We start from the raw sequence: 22,755 nt of genomic DNA on the forward strand, positions 1-22,755 counted from the left end.
CCTTAGTTTAATACTTCATCATAATCGCAGCTGCTTATAGGCACCTAAATCCTTGCCAAAACCTGTTACAATCTGCAGCTGTCTTTAAAAGGTACTTTCCCCAGAGCCACTTCACTGGAAGTCATTCAGCTAGTCAGTTCAGGTAGAATTCTTCAACAAGAGGTAACTAAATAAATAGAAGGGTGGAGAGAAGCACACTGCAAAAAGCATCTAAGGAATTCAAAGCTGTCTGGGAAGCAGATGAAACATTATGATTAGCTGCTGTAATGCCATACTAGCAGTCCAATGACAATGGAGATAACACAATCTTTGGAATAGTAATTCATATACTCAGCAAAAGTCAGGACGAATTTGTAATCTACTTAGAGAGAACCCATTATTTGCCTACATAAAGTGGATCTAATGCACTTACTCGTAATACACACAGGTAGTTACATAAGTATTTCAAGCTGAGTGCTCTGTAAGACTACTCAAAAGTTTGTGTTGAAGAAGGGATTGCTATATATCAAAATGTCAAGTTAACCTTTAAAAAAAATGTTTAGCATGTTTGCCATACAGTCACCCTCTTGATTACATTCCTACATTTCTTCCATTGACACTCATTTTCAGATAATGATTTGAAGACCAAACACCACTCACCATCCCATTTTTGTTCCATTCTGTGGCCTGAGTTCACATACCTAACGCCAGATGGCAGAGTTAACCTTATTCCTGTAAATTAAACCACTGGACTTGTGAAATTGTTTTATCTAAAAAGAGTTAAAAGGCCTTTATTTTCTAGAACAACAGATATGAGATTATCCAAAAACTATTAATAAGCAGCAGGAAGAGGAAAGAGAGTAGTTAATGAACTTATTTTTCATTGTTGAGAGTTTGATAGTAACATTCAGTGCCACAGAACAATGCTAAAGAACACAGCTTCTATATCTTGTTGTATTTGCAGAATAATTAAATTTGGAAATTGGATTGTTTCTTTGTCCTCTATCTGCTAATGATTTATCTGTCGTCTTATAGGTGTTCAGTTCTTTCTGTGTGCACATACACAACAGTCTTTCATGAGATCTGTTTCCTAGTTAAATGGCCAAGCACAAAGAACTACAGGAGAGAGTTCACTTGGCTGTAAGAGACTCTGTAGGAAAAAAATTCAGTAGGAAAAAACTTCAGCTGCCTACTGTTTGTTCTATAGAAACTGACACCCAAAATACTATCTATTAATACAGATGTAAAATTCAAAACACTATGTATTTTAAAACTAGATGTGAAGGTGAAAGACCACCTGCTAGCATTATGGTGTGTTGGACCTTTAACACAATTTGGATGACATCACTATTGTAACATCTTAGCATCAAAATAAATCAAAAGCCAAATCACAGTCCTAGAATCTGAGCCCAAAATGAACAGCTCTGCCATGTTCAGAGATGGTGGAAATTTGCTATAAGATTTGAGAGGAAAAGAGATCTCCTCCAAAAATGGTACTCTGTGGATAGCTAAAAATCAGCCTAATAGCACCGTGCCTCTTCTCATCCTGGATTCTGAACAAGGCTCCTAAATGAGCTGCCGATGGCTATAGTCTTCAGCGGCCAGGAGAAACCCCCACCTAAGGTAAACCAGACAAACAATTTGCCTTTTCCCAGCAAACTGCCTCTGGAGGAGTACTCCCTCTTGGCTGTATATCCAGTTCTTCAGCTGGTTTGGTTGTAGGGTGTCACAAGGGCTGTGACAACCTGAATTGGCTGTGACTCCTTCTAGCATTAAGAGGAGCTTCCAAGAGGCTGCATTAGCCCTTGTTCTTACCTCTTGCCTCCCAACACACAGGGTGAAAGTCTCCTTCCTGAAGGAAAGGCAGGAAAACTAAAGCAGTCTTTTCAGCCCAGTGATACTTCTCCCAGCTAGCAGCTCAGTCTGTGAAAACAGACAGTCAGCTGAATGCTGCTGCTCCAGAACAATGAACAAAAAACCCTAGAAGCCCAAGGTATCTCATAAAATGTACATTTATTTATGCATTGAAAAATAGCCCTGTACTGGCCACCCCCCACAGCACCAGTTATCTGTAGGAAACTCAGCACATAGTTTGAAGCCTAGATATACTAGCTGGAAATATCAGCAAGTGGTGGGGAGGCAGGGGATACAGGCAGTGTTGATACTGAAACATAGTGATAAGGCACCAGATTATCCAGGCCACCTGAATCCAAATTGGTTAGTTTCAGTCACCCTGCCTCCTTCCCAAAGACCACATATTTCTCATTCGAAGACTAAAGTAGTAATTTCATACATTGAAAGTGAAGCAATTTTAGAGTAGCTGATTTTTTGACAGAATTGGTATCTTTGCTGCAGATAAGTTTTACATAATTAATCTTCTTCACCATGAGGCTCGGAAGGTGCTTGGTTCTGAAATGCTAGAATTCATTACATGGCTGTTCATAAGGCTGTTACTGAAACTTGATTCCTTGAGCCAAAGGTAAATCCTTGCTGTAGTTGATTGTACTGGAAGAAAAACAAGTATTTAGAGACCAGGCTTGATCACTGAGACAAGATTATGCAGTCCATTTCCTATGTACAAGGCTTCTAATTTCTGTGACATGTATACAAAAGACCTGTAAGCAGTTTGCCTATTTAAAGTTACGAACTGACTTTACTCCAGTTTTCAGTATAGTAACTACATACAGGGAAAGACCACATGCCCCATTATCTCTTCCTTGAGAGATCAAAGAGAAAGTGAAGTATCATTCTCTATTTAATCTCGTACTAGGAGAATATCCATACAGAAGAATCAAGGTGGGAGTTCTCACTTTCATAAGCCTTTGCATGGAAACCAAATCTAGCACAGGTAACGGCTAGGGAGGCCAGCAGAGAGTGGGAATGGTCAACCACTACAGGCTGTCAGGAGATTTATGGATAGATACCCAACACAGAGCGAAATCACGCACCACTGGCAATAGGGGCCCCCTCACTGTGGTTGCCACTTCATGTATTTCCTGACAAGTTTCAGTAATTTACTTTTTAGCAGAGTTTAAAATCAGGCAAGAGGGGAAAAAACAGCTTTTTTTTTTTGTCCCTTTTGAGGAACAATGAGTAAAGAAAGGTCTTTATCTAGACCCTTCAAATCATTTTCTACCAGAAACACAGATGTAAATTCTTGCATGAAGAAAAGGCAATTACACTCCTATATGGTTATCTCACATTTAGCGAAGATAACCTCCTGTAGTCAAGGATTTATACGGTTTGAACTTTTGCAAGTTTACATGTAATTTACATTTATTTAAAATATAATAAGTCTGTCTTACCAAGTAGACCGTCTCATATAAAGTTTCCACGAATCACTTCCAGATTCTCTTCCCCCACCAGTGTGCTTTTCACCACCTGTAGGAAAAAGGTTATAAATGAAAACTTGAAATTTTTTTGGAACATGGGAATCTGGACTAACTCCAGGAGGTGAGACATTTTATAAAAATTCATGGGAAAAAATATTCCTTTGGCATTGTTCTGTATCTGAAATAAGTTACCAGAACACCACCACATACAACACACACAGCTAGCTCTCTCCTCATGCTTGATCCAAAAAATATCTGCCCGGAGTTGAAAGCCTCATCATGCTGGCACCAGAGGATGTTGTTTTAAAGATATTTTAACATGAGACAAGAGTACAAGAATGTGCTGGTTCTTGTGCTGTTTAAATGGTAAGGTGAATATTTCTTCTTGCCTCCCCCCCGCTTCCTTCAATATATACAAAAAAGAGAAATAAAGGCAAAAATGTATTGAAAGACTTTCTCACAAAAATACTTTATGCTGTAATTTTTATATACACATGCAAACACACACCACAAAAATGCTTAATGTTTTAATTAAAACTGGTTTAAACAGTATTCTACTCAGTCACATCTCTAAATGCATTCAGAACATACTTCCGAGTTACATTCCCTTGGTGGGGGCGGGGAAAATGATACATGGAATAACCAAATACAGATATTTTTAGAAGCTCAAATCCAACTACCTCTTATCAATTTGCTTTCTGCTAAAGCAGTATAATTAAAAATTAACTTCATTGATTTCTTCAGATTTAGTCATTTAAATGGACTCATTAAAACCTTGAAAAATAAGATGAGGAGACCTAAATTATGCTAATTTTACAATGGCAATGCTTTATTCTCTTCCAGAGTCATTAGAAAAAAAAAAAAAAATCCCCCCTCAGCTTTAAAAAAAGTGAATCCTGAGGAATAATACCAAGCCTCTAGACCTGATGCTAGAAGATTTCATCATTTAAAGGATAAAGAAAAAAGCATAAGTAACATACCAAAAGCACCTCCAATCTCAGCCCCACTGGTTGGGATGTTGACATTCACAATGCCACAGTCGGATCCCTTTGGCCTACAAACAAAAGATAAGACACAATTACTTCTCAGGATCAGGAAAGGCTCCTTCCCTAAAATGAGGGCTGTAAAATGCTCAGCTAGCATTGTGCACAGGTTTACAAAATACATGAAAGACTGTGATTTTATGCTTCAAGAAGGTAGAAAAAGAATTTAAATTATACCCAAGCCAGCGGAAAATCCTTCCCAAATCCTTAGTAAAGATACTGCTGGAAAGACCTTGGTTTACTTCATTATTCCAGGCAAAAACCTCCTCTTCCTCCTAAAAGAAGCATGTGTCAATGGTTAAGCCACAAACATTCAAAGCAAAGCAGTTACATACAGCCATAATGCAAACATGCACCACGTCAGGGATAGGATACCTCCACCACTGCACAAAACACACAAGCTGCTTTTGAGCAGGTTGACATGAACAATGAAAATCTATTCCTGTACAAACTCTCACCTTAACTCCAGTGCTCTTCACAGAAAATGCGCAAATGTAGCTATACAGTGATGTAAGCTATTACAGTGGATATCCCACAGTGCAGAACAACTGTTACCACTTCTTGAAGTGCTGGGACAATTACATTAACATGACATGCATCTGAAATCTCTCTCCTGACTCTTCTGTTAGCATCCTTGACACATGACTAATTCCCCATTGTTATTTTACCTTAAATTTCAGCACATACAGTATAGGAGCAAATGTCTCAGTGTGGACAATGGGTGCATTATGAGGAAGGCCAGTCACAATGGTTGGTTCAACATAGTTTCCAGGGCGATTTATGACCTTCAAAACACATAAAAGAAGAAACAACTGAGTAAGTTCAAACCAGCATCCTTCTTAGTACTAGGGTAGGAAAGAAATCTTTCATGGTCTGATTACTATAGTTGTGCCTAGCAATCAGAAATAGAAGGTTAGGTCATCTGAGTAGGTAACTTAAATTTTACTCATTTAAGTATTTAAAATACAGAAGCATAACTTAAGTCTACTAAGGAGGTAATCAAATCTTGAAGTCTAGCAGCTGACAAAAAATACTTCCTTATTCCTACTTGTAAGCTGATTAGAACTTTAAAGGTATTAGGAAGAAAGTAGGTGCCAGTGAAAGACTAGATTTCCCAGAATGTTAAGCCCATGAGAATTAAACATCCCATATGATGAAGATGTACAAGTGGCTCTCTTGATTCTTCAGTATTTCCTGAAGTTTGATACTATGAATCCAGGGACAGAACAGCAATTTTTCTTGTTACATGTTTGATATTCACCATCTACATTGCTGTTTGTATTTTCACTATCACCTGTGACTAGGGAGTAGTGCAAGGAACAGCCAAAAGCTCTTAGCCATTTCTTGGAGGAGAAGGTAGCTTCCAAGTAGATCCATCTTTACCCTAAAGACAGGATTGCTATTCAAACATTCTCAGACCGACTACCTTAATACCCTATAGTGGCTGACAGGACAAACTGAGGTACAATCTTGGCCTAAGCCACCATGTTACTGTATTTTTTTTCCTAGAGCACTAAATGTAGCAGGGAAAATAAAAGTAAGTCACCTTTCCACCATAGACCACAGAGCCACCCTGTTGTTTTGCTTGTTCTACTGCATCAAGGAACATTTTCACTGCTTCTTTGGTATGAAGAGGCCCATACAGAGTGTCAGCTAAAAACAAAAGATCCAAAGACATACTTTCAGCAAAACTATATATGTTTGCAAATATTCTTATGACATTTTGGGAGTAATTATTTAATCTGCCCAAGATGCGCAGTATTAGCTGGATTCTTCAACTCCCTTTCAGAGTTTGTATTCTAAACAAAACTAGTTATCCCCACTCTCTGGTAAACTGCTAAAATTAGATAGCTTTGATCCATAATCTCTTCGGTATTTAACAGAAAGAAACAAATGGAATCTTGTCTCCTAAACTCATGAGTTGAAAATAGCTACTTACGATCCCACGGATCACCAATGCGGACCTGGGCATAGGCCTGAGCAAGCTTTGCCACCACCTCATCATGGATGCTTTCATGGAGGAACTAAACAAAATGTGGTAAGAAGGTTGTAAGACAGCTCAGCCTATGTAACTATTCCTGAAGTACCGCTGCACTTTGAAGAGGGCTGAATGAAGCGTGGAGATAGTGTTGCTCATATTCAGCAAATCCCAAAGTTAAAAATAAACACATGAGCAAGGCCTCAAAACAGCACCAACACCATGAAATGAAGATTTAAAATCTTCATCATCAAGACTTAAAAGCAGCAAATAAACAAAAACCTGTTTTAATTTTACCCCATCTCAGATCAATGGTATCAGTGTGTTCTGTAAACTCATCAGTTAAGTGTTTTAGGACAAATACTCAAGTGATTTTTATTGCTGTAACGTGAGGAATCACTGCTCTTCCCATACACCCAAAGTTAACCCGCATTAATTTTGATGAATAGTTACCTAATCAACCCAACTTTGGAAAGACTATACAGACACAGACTGACATTGTAACACCTTTAAACTTATTGAAAATGATTGGTTAAAAATTAATGATAAAGTAAGCAACACATAGACCCTTGCTTTGCTGAAATCTAAACCCCGCATCAAAATTCGTAGCAGGCAAAAGCAAAGAAGCTCTGGCAACAAAAAGAAAGAGAAATACAGGAAGTATGGTAAGTTTTATTTTCCTGAGTTTTAGCACCTGGGACACTTAGAAACACATACGAAGAAACTCTTTAGAGCTAGAATTATAGTGGAATGACAAACTACCATCTTATTTTTGCATCATACTGATTTTTGACAAAGTAAAAATGTGTTTCAAAGATTATTTGTTGCTCTCCATAATGTTAGGACTTGCTAGGCATTTCCTGAGCTAATTTGAAATTAAATTTAAATTCAGAACTACCCAAACCAGACAATACATGTTTACTCACCAGCCTTCTAGCAGTTGTGCACCTCTGACCCGCTGTTCCCACAGCAGCAAATAGAGCAGATGGGATGACTAGGTTCAGATCTGCATCTTCAAACACTTAACAAAAATTAAAACATCAGCGTGTTACTAAAGTAAACAGGCACTTCACAAGACTTAGGACACTAAACAATATAATAAACTGACAGGCTGGTCAAGAAGCATTGGGAAAAGTCACACTAGCATAGCACACCAACATCTACAGAAACACTTCAAAACTCCTATTACTTTCACACCTGGAATTAGACACAGAAAACTGGACATAAATGTAGGTCTGAACTACTGAAGAGAGCCTTTTGCAATAAAGCTTACAAAGAACTTCAGCTTCATTTTAATTCAAGAAACTACGAGCAATTTCTTGCTGTTTCTTCACCTTGTCCTTCTCTCACCGAGAACTCTAGCAGCATAAAGAAACAATGGTAAAGTGTATCCAAATGGCATATAAAAAAAGTAGCTAAAACACACAGGTACACAATAATGTAAAATATAAGTGAGCTGAACAAATTCATCTGGCTTAGATGACACTGGGATGTTTAAAGCAAGCTAGTATGTACAGGCGTCAAAGGATCCCCAAAATATCAGTCAGCTTAGCCAGTCCCACAGAATTCTCTACGTATCCAAAATTATTACATTTGCGACAAAGTCCAATCAAACAATGTTTATGCCATCATTCAAAGCCAATTCCAGAAAAAACAGGACTTTAATATGAAAAAGGAAACAATTTTCCAAGTATAAAGCAAGTTTATGCTACTGGCTGCAAAGCACAACAGGAAAAAAAGAAAAACCTACTCAAATATGATTTTCAAAAGAGCTTAATATTCTACATAGGCAATTACACTTGTTCAGAATATGAGAAAGATGCAACACAAGGCTACAACACAACAGGACAGCAATTTAGGTATTTATCTAGCTTATATGTTCTTCCTGCCACAATGCTCATCTTCACAGTATTAAAGCTATGTTTATCTGTCAACCAGATCATACCCTAAGCTACTTAAACCTGCACAATGTGCTACTGAAATAAACATCTGCATGCTTTCCTTTCGTCTTAAGACTATATACATGTACTTATATTCTAAAATGCTAAAAATGTGTTCGCGAGATTAGAACTATTCTAAAATTAAATTTATTTAGCATTGTCCACATCCCATTACTGAAGCTTCCTACTTCTCTCATTCCCTTCTTCACTTCAAACACAAATACATGTAAGAGCTTGAACTTTCATTTTTTATCTTAAAACACTACCCCTCCACAATACTGAAGATGGAAAAAAACCCAACATCCTACTATGTACTTTTTAAACCCCCGGGGAGGGGATGGGGGACACACGACAATTTGCTACAAACATTTGTATACTAACTTCCAAATATCATCTATGGGACTTATCATGGTTTAACCCCAGCCAGCAACTAAGCATCATGCAGCTGCTCACTCACCTCCTGCCCCCCCCCCCCCCCCCCCCGCAGTGGGATGGGGGAAAGAATTCGGAAAAGAAGTAAAACTCGTGGGTTGAGATAAGAACGGTTTAACTGAACAGAAAAGAAACTAATAACACTAATAAAATGACAATAGTAATAATAAAAGGATTGGAATATACACATGATGCACAATGCAATTGTTCACCACCCTGCTGATCGATGCCCAGTTAGTCCCCGAGCAGCAATCCCCCCACCCCCACTCCCCCCAGTTTATATACTAGATGTGATGTCACATGGTATGGAATACCCCGTTGGCCACTTTGGGTCAACTGTCCTAGCTGTGTCCCCTCCCAGCTTCTTGTGCCCCTCCAGCCTTCCTGCTGGCTGGCCATCAGAAGCTGAAAAATCCTTGACTTTTTATAAAGATTACTTAGCAACAACTGAAAACATAAGTGGGTTATCAACATTCTTCTCATACCTAACTCAAAAACATAGCACTATACCAGCTACTAGGAAGACAATTAACTCTATCCCAGCTGAAACCAGGACAGACTGAATATCTACAGAGCATATTACCAATAATGGCATTGTTTCCTCCCAGTTCCAGCAGACTCCGACCTAATAAAAAAACACACAAAACAAGTTATGTCACACACACCTGTATTCAATGCACCTCACGCAGTAAGGCCACCTCTAACTAGAGCCAAGTTTCATTAAACGTATTTTTCTGGACAGACAAGAAGTTTTAGGCATCACAGTCAACTCATCACTCTAGCCATAGCAGAAAATTACACCAAATGCTACATCCACCACATACTGTGAAGAAAGATACCTGGAAAGCTGTTAGGGCAGAAAGAAGCTTAAAAAGTAGGCAAAAACATCCCTAGAAAGGAAGAGATGAAAACAGAAAAAGTTGCGGCATAAATAGTATGACACAAAGAAGAGGAGGAGGTGCTACAGAGATCAAAATCCACACATAAAATTAAACCGGGCTTATTTATTTCTCTGGCAACTGTTTTATCTCAAATCTGAGAGAAAGAATCACCATCTACTTCTGGGTGAATGTTTGCAATCTGTTCTGATTTTTTTTTTTTAAACTCCTATGAACATCAAATGTATAAAATGAGAAAAATGAGAAAATCTTGTTCACAAGGTTTAAAACTAAAAAGTTAGAATCTAGCAGCTGTACATGGACTCATGTCTATACACTTCTAAATATTTGCAACAAAAACAGCACCTCAAAAATCATAACTTTTCACCTGTATTTATAAGGAGTAAAAGGTGAGGGGGCAATTCTCCATGAACACATTGTCAAAAGACTATAGGCCATGGCTCTTCATCTTGACAATCTCCATACAATTACATTCATGGTCACACACACCCCGCCCCACACACCCCCAATTAACTGTAGTACCATGGATTTGTGGGTACCCTGGAAAAAATGCTGAGTTGTGACAGGAGCAGTATCTAGCTCTGCACAGTTTCAACATCCTATTTCCACCAAGTCACAGGAAAAAAAAAAAAGGTAACGCAAGAGGTGAGTAAAACAAGCTGTCATTTTAAAATCCTGTGTGGCTCGCCTGCCTTTTCCAACCATGGAAAGAAGTGGAGGAGACCCCACACACTCACCAAATCTCTCCTGAACCATAAGCGCTACTTGCTTGCCCACTTTTGTGCTGCCAGTGAAGGACAACAGGTCCATTCTCTCATCTCTTGCCATTGCTGTCCTGCACAACAGGAGACATACCACCACATTCAATGGAAGAGCAGACAGCTGGAAAAGCTGCTTGCACCTTCCACGTAAACCAACTTAACCAGGGACATTTTTTAAAGTCAGAGCCACTTCTTTGAAACCATCAGGTAAGTGACCGAGCAGACGGCAGGAAAGCTGCTTCTTAGTGAGAAAAGAGGAACAAGGCTGTTTCACTCCCTCTTTTCAGACTGTAAGAGCATCACCTGTACTAATTTTGAAATTCAATCTAAAGTACATAGCGAGATCAGTTCCAATCATTATGTTCCCTAAGAAAATATGCATACCTATGACTTTTTTTAATGCTTACCATCTGTTTTGTCTTCTCTTGAAATGCTCCAAAGATACATCTGAATATACATTTCTACTGGGTATTTCCATATTGTAATAATCAAACAAAACAATTTGATTTGTATAGCTTCCAAGCACAGGTATGCATCTATGAGCAAGTACAGAGTCCTATGTGAGCATGGAAAATGGGGAAGTATTCTCCTCCACAAGTGGTCCAAAAGGCCAATGGGCTAGAAATTGAAAACTCTTAAGAATATGATGAGTGGAATTTAATATTAGCTGTATTTTTTGGGTGTAAACATATGCAGAAGTAGAATATATTAGTCATGTCTCTTCATTAAATATCTGATAAGTTATTTGTTAGCAGCTGATCTCACAAGAGCAAGTAGAAGTATGTATTGTGTTTACAGCTGGGCCAGAGTTTCAGACCAGTTGATAAAAATGAAGGCAACAGGTACGTGTATGTACTGGGAACTCCTGACGATCAGAATAACTTTACAAGAACTACCTCAAAGAATATTCTTTACCCTCTATACATCTTCACAAGAAATGTTACCTACCCAATGTCTGCTCCACCACAAACCAGAGAACAGATTGCTCCAGGCACTTTGTTATCCTCCAAGACTTTGGCAATTATTCTAGAATCAAAGATGTCAAAGTTTCAGAGATTTCTGACAGGTGTATATAATAGGGAATGAACCATTAAAACTGACTGACCACGTACAGGAAGAAGCTAGATTTTTAAAAAGCAGCAGTCTTGCAGTTAATTGACATGTAGTTTGTACAATACATAACATACCTCTCTTATCAAGGACTTTGCTGTTACAATCACAGCTCACACAGAAGTTAGACTAAAATATGTTCATCGTGTGTCCACACAGCTGACACAGACAAGCACCAGATCAGTGTGTAAAAACCTTGGCCGTATAGTCTTCCCCCATTAGAAAGAGAAATTTACATAACTTCATGGAGCTACATAAAATACTCATAAGTAGTTTGGGGCCATTGTTCTCAGAAGTTAATATTAAAGCTACAAGACTTACTAATTAGTTATTTTAAAGAGGCCTACTTATACTTAGCATTTAAAAATAAATGTTATTTGTAGCACACTATAGATAAATATTTAAAATGCTAATATAGTAAGCAAAGTACAAATCTACAGTAAGTATCACTCTGACAGTTATTCTTTGGAGTTCTCCTTTTTAGCATGAATGAGTTTTGAACCCTGGAAACACATGCTGAGGTGTTACTAGGTTTGGGTAGCAAAGATTGTGTAAAGGCATCTTCAAGATATAGGTCTACACAGCCAGCCAGAAGGATTTGCCAAGAAACTGGGTGCTGATGTTAGACTGAGACTCCCAAAAAAAGGGATGATTCTGAAACATGAGTGCGTGATTGAGGGAAGCTGAATTTTGTGAGCAATTAATCTTCTACAAGGAAGAAAACCGCATTGCTAGCCCTCTTTCAGCAGAAGCACAGCCCTGGTCCCAGAAAAAACTGGCCAACAGTACAGGTAACATCCTGCATATACTGTTATTTCTTGGGTAACAAGGGGAAACCAGTTCTTCTGACCACTAAGCACTCCCTCAAACAGAAAAGCAGTTGTTTAAAAAGCAAAACAGAAAGCAAAGAAACCAGAACTCACTTTGTAACAGCAACACTGGTGAGGGATGTTGTAGGAGCACCCTTCCTAAAAATAATAATAAAAAAAGACATTATTTCCTTTTCAATTCTTTGAGAATAAGAAATAATTCAAATATGCAATTTTTATAGTATCTGAAATACAGCACACTTTGGTCAGGCTGGTTTTCAGGTGCATGTTAAGACAGGGACTCAAGCATTTCTTTCCACAGCTGAACATTCAGAGCTTCTACTGAAATCCACATGAACAAGAGCTATGCCAGACATTAGAGTGAACCAGGTAGATGAAAGTGAAGCAGGAGCCAGGAGAGGAAGTAAAGCTACTTATTTAGCTACTTAATTTTAGCTGTACCAATTCTGAAAATATTAACTGTTCACTACCACTGCTGCAAGACCTCAGCCTGGCTTCTTTAATAACAAGCCATTTGGCTAAGTCCTGGACAGGTCTGATTCTCAATATCTCATAAAAGAGGTTACCATAGAATTAAACAAAGTTCTTTGACTACAAGTGAACCTAAAAATAAAAAGAAACTAAGCTTACACGAGATAGAATCAAATATACAGAAACTCCAGACATTTGATAACAATTTCATGCCTGAGATAATAGCTAATTTTAAAATACTGTTAGGATGTTGGAGAGCTGTATCTTACCAGAGGCAAGCATTTCCACAGATCATTGCAATTGCGCTGTTCCACCCATAAACCGCTACAGGGAAGTTAAAGGCTGTGATGATTCCTACTAACCCAACAGGATTCCACTGCTCTATAAGGGCATGGCCAGGTCCTGAAAGCAAAGACACAACGTAATGCAATTTGCATCCATTTAGTGTTTTTTTAGAAAGGAAACCATGTGAGCAAGGGGCCTAGCATCACTCCTCTGTCCATCAGAGCACTAGCTTGTGGAGAGCTGTGTTATATGGGCTCTGCACCTTACTGGAAAACTAGATTATGGAAAAACCTAATAACATGACAACATGAAGTTTTACTATTTTAACTGTTCATTTAACAGAATGGTGATTGTTCGCTTATCAACAACTGACAAGAAGGTCTCTCATTTCTAAGTATACTCCTGAACTTCTTACATACTTTTCTCTAGCACCTTCATTAACAAAGAAATCAAAGAGAAGATGCCAGAAGCTTCCCCCTTGTCCCACGGAGCCAATGCCAGGTGGCTCCAAGACAGACCCGCCACTGGCCAAGGCCGAGCCCAGTGGTAGTGCCTCTGGGATAACAGATTTAAGAAGGAGAAAAGTTGCAGCGGGCACAGAAACGGCAGCCAGAGAGAGGAGTGAGAACAAGTAAAAGAAAGAACCCTGCAAACCCCCAGGTCAGTGAAGAAGCAGGGGGAGGAGGTACTCCAGGCACCAGAGCAGAGATTCTCCTGCAGCCTGTGGTGAAGACCATGGTGACGCAGGCTGTCCCCCGGCAGCCCAGGGAGGTCCACGGTGAAGCAGATATCCACCTGCAGCCCGGGGAGGACCCCACGCCAGAGCAGGTGGGTGCCCAAAGGAGGCTGTGACCCCATGGGAGCAGGCTCCTGGCAGGACCTGTGGCCCCATGGAGCAAGGACCCCAGGCTGGAGCAGGTTTTCTGGCAGGACTTGTGACCCTGTGGAAGGGACCCACACTGGAGCAGTCTGTGCCTGAAGGACTGCAGCCCGTGGGAAGGACCCGCGTTGGAGAAGTTCATGGAGGGCTGTCTCCCATGGGAGGGACCCGCGTTGGAGAAGTTCGTGGAGGGCTGTCTCCCATGGGAGGGACCCCACACTGGAGCAGGGGAAGGGTGTGATGAGTCCTGCCCCTGAAGAGGATGAAACGGCAGAGGCAATGTGTGATGAACTGATTGCAGCCCCCATCCCTGTCCCACTGTGCAGCTGGTGGGGGTAGGTAGAGAATGCGGGAGTGAAGCTGTGCCTGGGAAGAAGGGAGGGGTGGAGGAAAGGTATTTTGAGATTTGGTTTTATTTCTCATTACCCTACTTGGGTCGATTGGCAATAAATCAAGTTAATTTTCCCCAAGTCGAGTCTGTTTTGCCTGTGACGATAACTGGTTGATATCCCTGTCTCCCTGAAATCTCCCTGTCCTTATCTCGACCCAAGAGCCCTTTGTTATATTTTCTCCCCCTGTTCAGCTGAGGACGGGGAGTTATAGAGCGGCTTTGGTGGGCACCTGGCATCCAGCCAGAGTCAACCCACCACAGCTTCAAAGACTGGAGAGAAAATCTGTTGCCTCTCTTGCTATATGCCACAGGCTAGATACTTCATTAGGTAGTGCTACTGCCTACCAGCACATCTATTCCTAGACAACATGCTCCCTAAGTAACTCACAGTACAGACATTTTGCTGCACTACATCCCTGTATATTTAAGATACATCTCCATCTCTTCATTTGTACAAATAAACACCCAAAAACCACATAACCACAAAATGAAAAAAAACCACCCAACAAAATATATACATACATACTTACTTTCTGAAGGCAAAATAGGTCCACCAATCATTCGGGACAAACCAACAGCATAGTCGCAGACATCAACATACTCCTGCACTTCCCCAACACCCTCAACAAAAATCTTTCCCATTTCCAAAGAGACCTGAAAAAAATCAAGAGCAAGACAAAATTATTTAAAAAAAAAATTCCCTTGCATCCCCAATACATTTTGTCTCCCACTAATGTCAGGTATATCTGTATACCAAGATTTAATACACATTCTTCCCTTAGAAGAGATACACCTTTCCCTGAGTTAAGCAGCACAGCTTAAAGAAAGAACACAATAGACAACTAGGCAGGAGTCACATTGCCATACAATAGGAGGAAATTAGAAGAGGAAATTATTGAACAGAGGAAATTAAAAATAACCTACTGAAAGGAGATCCAACAGTAATGAGGTCCACAGGTTTAGATCAATGAAACACAATCTCCATGAGGATGTTTGCATACATTGTGGACCAGGCATGGAATAAATTGGAAAAAGGGATTACTCTGCTCCAGCAAAAGAAAATGGTCATTTACATTTTTCGTAAGCAAACTACTCATTTTACAACACCTTAAAGTGAGTTTGAGAGATTCTATTTTCAGACACTGCTGAAAATGTCTACACATGTTTAGTATTTTAGTTACCTGGGATGTTTAGGATCAATTTTTTTTCTTTTTTTTTAGCTGAAGTCAATCCTAAACTATGTCCTTCTGTCAAAAGCATGTTAGATGTACACAGCAGACATATAAATTATCAATGAGAATAAGCTGGTATTTGAAGACAGTTTCCTCCAAAGTGAGAAAATTCACTAACTTAGGAACTGAGAAGTCCCCCATTTATCCCCACTTAATTTTACAGTCATGCTCTGATATCTAGGTGCAACTATCATGCAGATATCACCTACCACTTTAGACTGACGATTGTACTTTCAAGAAGCTGTTAAGTAAGGAATCAGGTTCGAAGGACTGCAGCAAGATTTTACTCCCCATGCAAATGTTAAAATAAAGGTGACTAAATGTATTTCTCGGTATTTCTGTAATGCCTGCGGTCATCTCAAGACAGAAGGAATAGCCACTATCTGTGACCAGAAATGGAGTGGAATCATAAGAAACACAGCGGTGAGTCCATAAGTGCAGTAGAGATACATCTGGATACTTGACAAGGCCATTGTGAGGCAAGGCTGGAAATTTCCAACGGAATATGAAAAGGTAAGTTGCCATACCATTCCCTTTTATGTATCCTGAAGACAGGAAAAGTCCTAAAAACTGGATACCTACTGCAAAGCTTTCACCCTGAAGTTCACCCTCTATCCTGGAAGAGCTGAACAGATGACTTATGTTTGGGAAAACTAGAAAAATGCTCTGGCAATAAGCAACAAGTTTTGTCCAAGGAACATACAGCAAACTTCTGTCTATCCACACTCACCAGGGAAGCTGTACCATTTTTGAATACAAAAGTACATTAGCACTCTAATTCCACCACAGAAACTCTGCTGAGGAAACAACATCAAGGGAAACAGCAGAACAAAGTTTTGTAGGTTAACAATATGGGCTTGACTACATATGGAGTTATTCACTGAGAGCTATGTCTGAATAGTAGCACATATAGGCAAGCCCTGTAAAAGGAAAGTGGCAAGTTCCCTACTTGTCTCCTTTTCTTCCCTAGCAACTGTTTTAAAGGAGCAGTCCTTCAACCTTTATGTCCAGCACAGCACTGCAAGAAGATCTCATTAAGACCATCTCACCTTCTGAAGCCTTATACCTCCACATGTCAGTTTGCAAAATCCCGCAGATCACCAGAAAGAGCTCAAGGTTAAAAGCTCTGTATTAGAGGAAGGTCTTTTTCAGGACACTATTAGTATCAGACAGTGCCCTATCTGACAGACAAGTGGGAAAACAGCAGGGCAACAGTTGTAACACTCCTCCCGGCTAGAGTACAGGCTCAGAATGAATTATGCTTTCTTTTCCTATTATATATTAACTTTTCAGTGTAGGATGCCAGAATACAATCTTACTTTTTTTTTTTTTAATTAAAATTTCTTTAGGCAAGCTAACAGAACAACAGCATTTTAACAATTATTAAGGTTAGTATTGCAGAGTGGTACATTAAAAACTGAGAAAAACAGTTTTGACACCTCACCCCCAAACCTGCCACAAACTTAAGCTGCTTCTTAAAACACCTTACCAAGCTTCCTAGAACCTTGATTTTTTGTCTCAGGGCATCACCAATCTGTCGCACTATTTCTCCACGCTTAGGTGCGGGGATCTAGTCAAAACAAAAGAAAACAGAAAAATCTATTTGAGATTGAACATCGGTGACTTCTGAGGCATATACTCCGCTAGTTTTCTACCCCTGCAGTAAGAAATCACTGATCGCTGTACTTCTTCCCCTCTCTTCCCAAGATATCATTACTCATTCATTTTTATCATGCACACCGCTTTACAAGAAACTCTTTCCTGCCTCACAGAGACTGGTAACAACTGTGCACATTTATGTCTGTTCAAAACTTCAGTTCTACTGAGTATTGCCAGAAACATTCAGATTATTAGCTCTGCTACTTCTGTTCAGCTACACCACCCACAATGCCCCCAAACAATCAGCTTCACCTCAAGAAACAAGCATTTTTTTTAAATAAAAGCACACTTACTGGTTTCTGAGCTTTTGAAGTGTACTTAACATCACATTTTCATATTTTTTTTTCAGCATGACAATAGCTGCTGACATTTGTTAGTAAATGCTGAGACACACAGAAGCCTCAATCATGGAAAAATTAAAACCATATACCAACTATTAATGGACTTTTTTTAATGTGGTATTAGTATGTGTCCTGGTTTCAGCTGGGATAGAGTTAATTGTCCTCCTAGTAGCTGGTAGAGTGCTATGTTTTTGAGTTAGGTGTGAGAAGAATGTTGGTAACACTGATGTTTTCAGTTGTTGCTAAGTAATGTTCAGTCTTAAGTCAAGGATTTTTCAGCTTCTTATGCCCAGCCAGCAAGAAGGCTGGAGAGGCATAAGAAGTTAGGAGGGAGCACAGTCAGGGCAGCTGACCCAAACTGGCCATGTCTAGTTTATAAACTGGGGGGAGTGGGGGTGGTGGAATCGCCACTCAGGAACTAACTGGGCATGGGTCCACAGGTGGTGAGCAATTGCATTGTGCATCGTGTATATTCTAATCCTTTTATTACTACTATTGTCATTTTATTAGTGTTATCATTATTAGTTTCTTCTTTTCTCTTCTATTAAACTGTTCTTATCTCAACCCATGAGTTTTACTTCCCTTCCCGATTTTCTTCCCCATCGCATGGCGGGGGGGGGGGGGGGGGGGGGAGTGAGTGAGCAGCTGCATGGTGCTTAGTTGCTGGCTGGGGTTAAACCATGACAGTATGTTAGATAATAATCAATGGCCAGAATCAATTATAAACCATAAGCATGGAACAGGATATACAGGATTAGAAACTGCTGATGAACTGCAGTTCTCTGGAAAGAGAGGAGTGAGGGATACATAAACCATGAGAGCATATCTGTTTACAGGCAAAGTCCTTCAGATAAGCTCATTACAAAAAACAAAATTCACAAACTAACAACAAACAGCTTTGAGACAAGGCTTTACAGCATTTGATCTGCTGATTCTTTGTTATCTGTTAGATTGCTTTCAGATGATTTCCAAGCACATTAGCAGCTGGCATACACTCACCAATATATTCACAAATTGTAACAAAAGAACACATACTAACATATCTTGAGAAAGCTGAGGAAGCTGTTGTGTTTGTCCTAAACTTTGTTCTCTTTGGGCAAGGCAAACTACTTTGCTGGATAAAATACAGAATGCCCAATACCTTACAAAACACTGGTTTCAGTTTGTATACTGTACCTTTTATAGCAGGTAGCTATAAAAACCAAGCCTGGCATGGCCAGCAAAAGAATGGATGCTGGATGGACATAGCTTGTACAGGCGTACTGAGAAATACAGCTTGCTAAGGAAAGACAGCTTAGCTATTGTCTGACACAGCAACATTTTGGAATAATGTAGCTGTTCTGTGAAACACCAGGACAGCTGGTGAACAAAAAAACCACACTCAAAACCAGCTGTCTTCCCCACCCATGAGAACAAGGTCATCACCACAAGTTAAATATCCAAATATTCTGCAGAGTTCTTGCAGGAGAAAGCATGGGGCAACACGAAGTTAAACACACCCACAGGGATAATTTGCTTGCTACAAAGTTTCTGAACTTCAGCAGACCTGCTGGCAATGACTTACAGGCACAAACCTGCATAAATGTGCCAGACTTTTCAAAACAAACATTTTTCACAAGTCAACGTCCTCACCTTTGTACCTCAATGGTAATGTGCGCAAGTTGCCTGCATTTGTTTCTTGAGGTCCGCATTGCAGATATTTGCTTTAATACAATTTACACGATATGAACATGTTTTTACATCTTCACCTGACAGGGCAATTTAATGGCCTTTACCTGCCACGAGATACATTATAAAAGAGAAGCCTCTGTTAACTTACATCAGCCCAGACCTTCCATGCCTCTTTAGCCTTCTTTACTGTTTCTTCATAATCCTCCAAACTAGCCTACACGAAGAAGCATATCAAAGAAAAAGTTAGGAAAACCAAATCCCCAAAACAAACACCACAGAAAAGCTTCTGCATCCAACTCAAGACACTTCTAGAGGATAGTACTGCACTACAGAATACCACTTTCACAGGAAGCTTATATCCTGCCATAGTTTGGTCCCAATATGGCATGTTGAGTTACTTGAAGTTACTGTTGAGGAATACCATATGTGCTGCGTAAATTAAAAAAAAAAAAAAAAAGCGAGCAGAAATTTTCCTTCAGATGACAAAAGCTGTTCCATAAAGAATAGCTGGAAGGTAGGCATTCATCGCATATTCATGTACCTTCTTTTATCTTCGTTACTACTACTACTACTGCCATTATTAAACAAAGGCTGTGAGGACTGCCCTACTCCACCAGCCTCACTGGACATCAAGGGCTAATTAAATCCTAATAAACAAAAGGAGTAGATTAGCACCACAGCACTATTCTCACACTAAAAGCTTCCATAAGTTTACCACATGAATTCCACATTGCTCTCCTTTGTATCTCCCCCGGCCACTCAGCTCAGCTGAATAGTCACAATCCACCCCTACTCTGCAGCTCCCCTCTAGAAACAAACGGAAAAGGGCAGGAGAGGCCCTTGCTCTTCCCAACACTTGCAAGAATGGGGGGGGGGGGGGGGGGGGGGAGATAAAAAAAAAAATTAAAAAAAAAAAGTGAACAGCCTGTTTTTCCTCCCAGAAAAGCCACGTGGTTACTTCCAGCAGACGGCCCGAGCTGTGATAAGCTTCACCAACTGCCTCTGGATTCAACATCCCCATGGCCCCTGCCGCCCTCACCCACCCCGACAGGCTCCTGCCCTTTGCGAACCTGGTCCAGAGGAGGAGCACCTCCCAAACCAACACCCAAACACCCCTCACTCCGGCCCCGGGGAGCGGAGGGCTCCTTCATTCCTAGCAGCCGGCGGGTCCCTGCCCCCCCGAGCTCCCCGGGCCGGGCCGAGGCGTGCTTACCTGCCGGACGCTGGCTATGGGCTCGTTCGTGGCAGGGCAGTACGTCGTCACCACCTAGAGCGGGGGCCGGGGGGGGAGGCGGGGAAGGGTGAGCAACGGGGCCGCGCTCGCCCCTTTACCCAACGGAGGGGGCGCAACGCCCAGGGCCCCGCCGAGGCCCGGCCGCGCCGCCACCCCAGAGCCCGGTTCGCACCACAGGCCGCGCCGCCACCCCAGGGCCCGGTTCGCACCACAGGCCGCGCCGCCACCCCAGGGCCCGGTTCGCACCACAGGCCGCGCCGCCACCCCAGGGCCCGGTTCGCACCACAGGCCGCGCCGCCACCCCAGGGCCCGGTTCGCACCACAGGCCGCGCCGCCGCCCGCACCTGGCCGCCGCCGCCCCAGAGCCCGTTGTACACGCCGGAGTTCTCCTCCTGCAGGCCCAGCTCCCGCAGCCAGGCGTAGCGCGGCTGGCTGACCAGCAGCGTAGACATGGCGGCTGCCGAGGCCACGGCCGGCCGCAGCGCGGCGACAGCGCGGCGCAACCCCAGCATCGCCGGCAGCCGCTCGGAGTGAGGCGGGGCGAGGGGCAGCGGCCCGCCCCCCTACCGCCGGCGCCGATTGGTGAGGGCGCGGCGGCGCTCCTCCCCCCCGGGCCCGCCCCCGCCTGGCTGCCCCCTGCCAGCCCTCCGCCTTCGCCCTCCCGCCCCCCGCCCGCCTGCTGCTCGTCCGCCGGCTGCCTGCCGGCCTCCTGCCAGGGCCCTGCCTGCCCCCTGCCTGCCTGCCCCCTGCCTGCCTGCCCCCTGCCTGCCTGCCCCCTGCCTGCCCGCCCTGGGCAGAGGCAAATACAGGCCAGCCCCTGTAGGGTCCCGAATCGTCCCCCACGCCAGGTCGCCCCCAAGGGCCAGCACGCACCGCTGGAGTGCGGGGACAGCGGAGTCCCCCAGTCGGGCATTTCCAATCGCAGGGGAAAACAAGAGTGCACAGGCATCAAAACAGGGAAAAAACGATAGCGCTCCTTATTCAACAACGGAGTTATAGCAATAATGATAGTATTGCTAATGGTAGGAGTAGGCATTACCCTTTCCATTCTTTAATACCGTTCTTGAATCTCAGTGAAAAGAAGTGGCTTCAGCTTACCCATGTGGCCACTTACCCAGGCTCCAGCCATTGTGACTCTACAATCTTTTTGTTTCTCCTTTCTTGTACGCAGGACTAACATACTTACCTCACTCGATACTCACTCATCTTGCAAAATTGCAAGTGATCTTTATCCCACGTTCTTAAACTGTAATTCCCCTTAAGAGACTTTAGAAATTTAGATGACTGACTTACTATGATCATGAAACAGTGTTTCTTTTCAGGAATACAGTATTTTCTGAATTAGGAATAAACCCCAGTACTAATCATCATCAGCGGCGGGGCCAGCAAAGGCAACGGTAAGTCGGCGGCTAAGCGCCAGACTGAGACGGACCGGGAGGTCCCCGAGGCCCGGGAGCGCCGGGGAGGAGCGGAGGAACCCGGCCAGAGCCGGCGGCTCTCGCGACAGAGGCTGACGCGGCGTGGGCGTGGCCGGGGCAACCGCGGGAGATTTGAGCGGCCCCGAGGAGCGCCGGCGGCCGGGAGCGCGTCAGAAAGAGAGGGCGTGGCGCGTCAGAGAGGAGGGCGTGGCGCGAAAGAGAGGGCGTGGCGCGAAAGAGAGGGCGTGGCGCGTCCGTTGGCGCAGGCAGGGCGTGCAGGCCCCGTCCTCCTCTTCCCAGCTGGAGAAGGCTACTCCAGCGGTGGGCGTCGGCCCGGAGGGAGACCCAGGTAGGGTTGCCGCTCGGGGGAAAGCCATGGTTAGGAAAAATGCGGCGACGCAGACAGAGCTCCCACGCGAACATGCAGCTGTCCGGGTCTGTGGCTGCAGGGAGTGCCTGAGCCTGTCGCTGATGCCGGAGGGCAGCGGGGACGCCTCTTGTGTGAGGTGTGACCAGGTGAACGATCTGCTCAGCCTGGTGGCAGAGCTGAAGGAGGCAGTGGAAAGGTTGAGGAGTATCGGGGAGTGTGAGAGGCAGATAGATTGGTGGGCCCACACCCTACCAACCATCCCTGAGGCAGAGGCAGCAGACGGAGGCTCCGCAAAGAAGCGGAGGTTCCCCTGCCCTCCTGCCGCCAGGCAGGAGGGGACCTCAGAGATGGAGGGGAATGGACACAGGTCCCTGCTCGGGGAGGCAGGCGAATCCCCTCCCGGTCTCCCTCACCTTCCCAGTTGCCCCTACGCAACAGGTATGGGGCTCTGGAACTTGCGGACCAGGCCAGTGAAGATCAGGGTCTAGATGAAGTCCTA

At 42.8% G+C, this 22,755-nt stretch overlaps 1 protein-coding gene across 1 annotated transcript; it reads right to left on the reverse strand.

The window, feature by feature from the left end:
• Positions 1–1,975: 1,975 nt before the first annotated feature.
• Positions 1,976–21,002, reverse strand: ALDH7A1 (aldehyde dehydrogenase 7 family member A1). The gene is made up of 18 exons (XM_030003962.2): positions 20,813–21,002; positions 20,448–20,501; positions 19,383–19,448; positions 17,053–17,133; positions 14,862–14,985; positions 13,045–13,177; positions 12,398–12,442; positions 11,313–11,390; positions 10,341–10,438; positions 9,288–9,329; positions 7,259–7,353; positions 6,294–6,378; positions 5,901–6,007; positions 5,023–5,139; positions 4,532–4,629; positions 4,292–4,365; positions 3,285–3,360; positions 1,976–2,484 (listed from the first exon to the last, which is right to left on the reverse strand). The coding sequence occupies exons 1-18, from the start codon at positions 20,978–20,980 to the stop codon at positions 2,430–2,432; spliced, it is 1,596 nt and encodes a 531-aa protein (XP_029859822.1). The 5' UTR covers positions 20,981–21,002; the 3' UTR covers positions 1,976–2,429.
• Between the last annotated feature and the right edge of the window lie 1,753 nt (positions 21,003–22,755).

The sequence above is a fragment of the Aquila chrysaetos genome, chromosome Z, assembly GCF_900496995.4.
Source record: "Aquila chrysaetos chrysaetos chromosome Z, bAquChr1.4, whole genome shotgun sequence".
Taxonomy (NCBI): Eukaryota; Metazoa; Chordata; class Aves; order Accipitriformes; family Accipitridae; genus Aquila; species Aquila chrysaetos.